The sequence below is a fragment of the Merops nubicus genome, unplaced genomic scaffold (genome assembly GCF_000691845.1).
Source record: "Merops nubicus isolate BGI_N331 unplaced genomic scaffold, ASM69184v1 scaffold43702, whole genome shotgun sequence".
In the NCBI taxonomy this organism is placed as follows: Eukaryota; Metazoa; Chordata; class Aves; order Coraciiformes; family Meropidae; genus Merops; species Merops nubicus.
This window is the reverse complement of record NW_008596377.1, coordinates 505-5,290: the sequence shown is the minus strand read 5'-3', so window position 1 is coordinate 5,290 and position 4,786 is coordinate 505. Positions and strand designations below refer to the sequence as shown.

At 51.1% G+C, this 4,786-nt stretch overlaps 1 protein-coding gene across 1 annotated transcript; it reads left to right on the top strand.

Moving 5' to 3' along the window:
* Window positions 1–147: 147 nt before the first annotated feature.
* PCYOX1 (prenylcysteine oxidase 1) lies at window positions 148–2,245 on the top strand (the record flags this gene model as incomplete). The annotated part of the gene is made up of 4 exons (XM_008936353.1): window positions 148–322; window positions 694–905; window positions 1,164–1,316; window positions 1,587–2,245. Coding segments are annotated over 4 exons (1,199 nt in total), but the record flags the coding sequence as incomplete, so codon positions are not given.
* Window positions 2,246–4,786: the final 2,541 nt, after the last annotated feature.

Sequence of the window (4,786 nt, the reverse complement as noted above, 5' to 3'; positions counted from 1 at the left end):
CCTCTCCTCATCCAATCAAGGGTGCTCACCCTTACCAAAGCACAGCCAGGTTGCCTCAGGAAGTTAAAATCAAGGTGTAATATAGTTTAGCTCAACACAAGCTGTCGTATTACCTTAACTTATCTTTTTTTCACCCTGTTCCTCAAGGCCTCTCGGTTGCCCCGGCACAAAGCAGCCTGATGGGCATCTACAACGGGGAGGAGTTTGTGTTTGAGGAGAGCAGCTGGTACATTGTCAACCTCCTCAAGCTCCTCTGGCACTATGGGCTCAACCCCCTGAGGATGTACATCTGGGTGGAGAACGTCCTGGACAAGTTCATGAGGTATGTCAGGCTCCTGCTAGGGAAAAGGTGGGAAAGGGGCTGCAGGAAAAGCTGCGAGCTGTAAAAACGGGTGAAATCACCCCCTTGCCACTGAGAAAGGAGCCTGTGGTTGCCCTCTCTCCGTTGCTGGTCATTTTTTGAAGGGAAAAGTTTGAGATATGTGATAAAAGAATTAAATTCATAATGGTGCACAAAATTAGGAAAGATCAGTAAGGGATTAATGGAGGTCCAGGTCTGCTTAGGCTGGGCTTGGCTGGAAGGAGAAGCTGTGTTGTTCTTTTGGGCTGCACTGTGAGATCCTCCACGGCTTCTGAAGGCATCCAAGATGAATGGATAGCAACCAAACACCTATTTCTTGCCTCTGCTTGAAGGATCTATCGCTACCAGGCGCACGACTACGCCTTCAGCAGTAATGAGAAGCTCCTCCACGCCCTCGGAGGGAAGGACTTCACCCTCATGCTCAACCAGACCATTGATGAAGCCATGCAGAGGGCTGGCTTCTCCCACAAGTTCATAAACGAGCTGGTTTGTCCGGCCATGAGAGTCAATTATGGGCAAGGTGTCAGCATCAACAGTTTTGTAGGTGAGTGTTTTGTAGGTGAGTGTTTTGTAGGTTGACCTCGTGCTCCTCGTGGCTGTTGGAATTCCTGCTCCTGTGCAGCAGAATGTGCTGTGTCACTGCCTCACTCCCACAAATCTCTGGCTAACCTGCTTAGCTTTCAACAAACTGTGTCCCAAAGGGATATTTTTTTTTTTCCCCCTAATTTTCCACTTTCTGTCTCAAATACTCCCCAGGAATGATGCTGAACAGGCTACTCTAAAGACCTTGGTTTCCTTGTAGGTGCTGTTTCTCTGGCAGGGGTGCAGTCGGGTCTTTGGTCGGTGAAAGGGGGAAACAAACTCATCTGCAGTGGTCTTCTCTACGCCGCCAAAGCTGAAGTTATCCACGGCAACGTTCTGTCAATAGAGCAAAAAACCAGACCCAGGTCCACGGGTGAGTTGGGTTTGCTTTGGTGGGGAGGGGAACTGCACGTCCTGGCAGCTGGAGAGCAACCTCAGCCTCTGTCACTGCTTGGCTGTGGCCAAAGTGAAAGAACTTGGTTGCTCCTTGGCCTTTGGAGATGAAAAGTGGGCTCTGCTCAAAGCCCCAGCTCGCAGGACTGGCTTATAAAGCTGCTTCAACTCACAGCAAAGCGGGGTGGTTGGAGGGACCGATGGGGTTCTCCCCAGCCGTGGGGTGGGGTAACAGAGCTCTTCTCCCCAGGGGAGCCGGTGAAGCTCTACCAGGTCACCTACAACACTACCTCGGGGCTGTCGGGGGACATGTACGACATCGTGGTCATCGCCGCTCCGCTGGGCCGCAGCATGGCCAACATCACCTTCAAGAGCTTTGACCCCCCCGTCCCTGATTTCCAAAATCCTTACCACCAGACCGTCACGACGCTGGTGCACGGGCGTTTAAACGCCTCCTTCTTTGGTTACCAAGACCCATCAGCCTTTCATTTCAACGCCATCTTCACCACAGAGAACCCCAAACTCTTCGTCAACAGCCTCGGGGTGGTGTCTCCCGTGGAAGATGTAAGCACTGAAGGGAAGCTGCCCTTGCAGTCGGCCGTCTGGAAGGTGTTTTCTGAGGAGGTGCTCACCAAAGAGCAGCTCAGTTTGCTTTTCTCCTCCTACGACTCCGTCAAGGTGAAGAAGTGGTTGGCATACCCCCAGTACAGCCCCCCTGAAAAATGTCCTCCTGTTATCCTCCACGACAACATCTACTACTTGAACGGCATGGAGAGGGCTGCCAGTGCCATGGAGATGAGTGCCATTGCAGCCAAAAACGCCGCCCTGCTCGCCCACCACCGCTGGCACGGCCACGCCCACAAGATTGACCAGGAGGATCTGCATGAGAAGCTCAAAACGGAGCTTTGAGCCCCAACAGAGTCGACTGCAACCTCCACGCCGTAGCCTCTGGAGGTGCTGTAGCTGTTGAGCCATGATGGGAGCTAGCCAACGAGGAAATCTTTGCTTAGCCTGGAAGAGGAGGCACCCAGACAAGTCAAGACAGACCAGCTCGGCAGGGAAAAGGTGGTGGAAGCTTCCCCAAACCAGCTGGCTCTTCCTCCAGGAAACAATCCTCTTGGCCTTTCCTTGAGGAGCTTTCCCCTGGCCCTTCCTGGAGGAAACTCCTTGATCCATCCACTACATGAAACTAAACAAGTTTTAAATGCCATATGGACCCCAAAAGTGCCCTCCCTGGTCAAGAGTCCACCAAAGTCAGGACCTGCAGCACTGTGATTAACCTGTGTACATTTTCTGCAGAAAAAAAATGAAGCTGGTGACTGTAAATCTTGCTGCCTCGGCTGTTTTAAGTGGTTATTCCTCAGGGTGGGACTCGTGCAGTGGAAGTTTGGGCTGAGTTCATTCTGCAAGCGAATGGACACAGCCCAAAGTGCTGCAGGGGTGGTGGGGCTGGTCTGTGGGGCACATGAGGTAGTGAAACAGCAAAACGACCCATTTTTCACTTTGCCAGGGGTTCAAAGTGTTGATAATTTTAATCAGCTGACCCCACGAGGTTTGAGTAGGTAAAAAAAACCCTTTTCAGGACAATCTGGTGTCCCTTGACTGTGTCTGATACCGTGATACCTCGACAGTGTCCAAGTTCACACACCCTTTGGAGGTTCTGTGGATTTTGTAGCCCAGGCCCATCCTCACTGCCAACAATAAAGCCTAAAAAAAAAGATGTTCCCATACTTGGAGCCCGTGTTACCCCCATGGAACAGGCTTCCTGCTCAGCCAGGTCAGGAAACCCTGAAAAGGAGGCTGAGGGTTTGTGCTCGTGGTGTCTGAAGGGTGCTCAGCAGGGTTGTAGTGATCATTCCAGGCAGTGATTGCCTCATTTCCTGAGAAAACCATTTGAGCTCTGCCCAAAATTTGCTTTCTGCAGCTCTTGGCATCTTTAGTGGTGCTTGAAAAGCGCTTAGAACCTCTGTATTAAGAGCACAGTGAAAAAAGTGACAATGAAGGCCCCTTTGCTCTCAAAAGCAAAGCAGAAAGGGCAGTTTCTACCCATCTCCTGCTCAGGAGAAAGATCTGAAGGTTTCTTCAGTCTAGTTCAGCCCCTACAGGCTTTGGCTCCTGCACCACATGATGCAGAAATAAGAATAAGTCATTATTAAAAAAAAAAATAATGAATAAATCCTACTTTGAGGGAGCCTGGCTTGGCACAAATACTCTACATCACTCCTTGGAGGGGAATTTCCCCTTTTTCCTGCCAATTAAGACCAAATAACTCACCAAACAAACAACACAGCTCTGGAGTTCATTCTTTACGAGATGCTCCAGGGAGAGACACCAAAAGTAGCAGCAGTTTAACATCCAGATCAAGAAACAAACCCTCCTGAAAGCCCTCCCCAAGTCTGAAAACAGAATTAACAACAGTGGTTCGGATGCCTGAAAAAGCAACCAGGACTGAACTCAAGTTCCTCAACCATTAGAAAAATTTATTTAACAAAAAAAAAAAAACACAGCAAAAACAGTTTACACTGGGGGCTGCTCTGCAGGAGATTCATGAGTGACTGAAGTGGGTGGGTTCAGGCTCCTCCTGGCTGGTACAGAGGTGGTTCTCCAGGGCTATACTCGTTCCAATGCTTCCAGCATGATGATGCTGTTTCCTCGGATCACCTGAAAAATGAGGATTTTTAGAGCAGAAGCAGCACAACGTGTCCCCTTTCCCCTGATTTATTTTGTGAAAAAGCTGCCTGGTGCACTGAAAACTGAAGCGTGTTTCCCCACAAACATGAACACCCACTCATTTGAAGCCTAAAACCCCGTGGATTGCTCCCTGCTATTACACTGGGTGCAACCCACCCCTGAAGAGGTTCCTTAATGGGACCAGGTTGCCCAGAGAGGTGGTCACTGCCCCATTCCTGGAACCATCCCAGGGGAGGTTGGTTTGGGCTCTGAGCACCCTGCTGTGGTCATTGATGTCCCTGTTCCCTGCAGGGGATGACCTCAAGAGGTCCCTTCCCAGCCAAACTGCAGGATGCCATGAGAACTCAGCCCGTTCCCAGAAGAGCAGTGTCCACACCCACACTCACCACCATGCCAATGTTGTTCTGCTGCCCCCCCGGTGCCATCTCCACGCACTCATCGATGACCAGGTTCATGAAGGGGTCGAAGCCCCTCAAGATCCCCTGGACGTGTCGGCCGCCGTTTAACTTCACTGGAAGACACAGGGGGGGTGACAGGGGACTGCTGAGCACCAGCACCTCGTGTTTTCCCACCAGAGCTGCAGCTTTGAAAGCAACTGGTGCCACGAGATGGCAAGTTCTGCTAATCAGGAGGCATTTACAGTCTTAGAAGGGTTTAGGTTGGAAAAGAGCTTTCAGATCATAGAGTCCAAACCCCCCCCCCTCCCCAGCCCTGCCAGGGAGCACCCACCCGTGTCCCTCACCCCCCAGCTCCACCGCT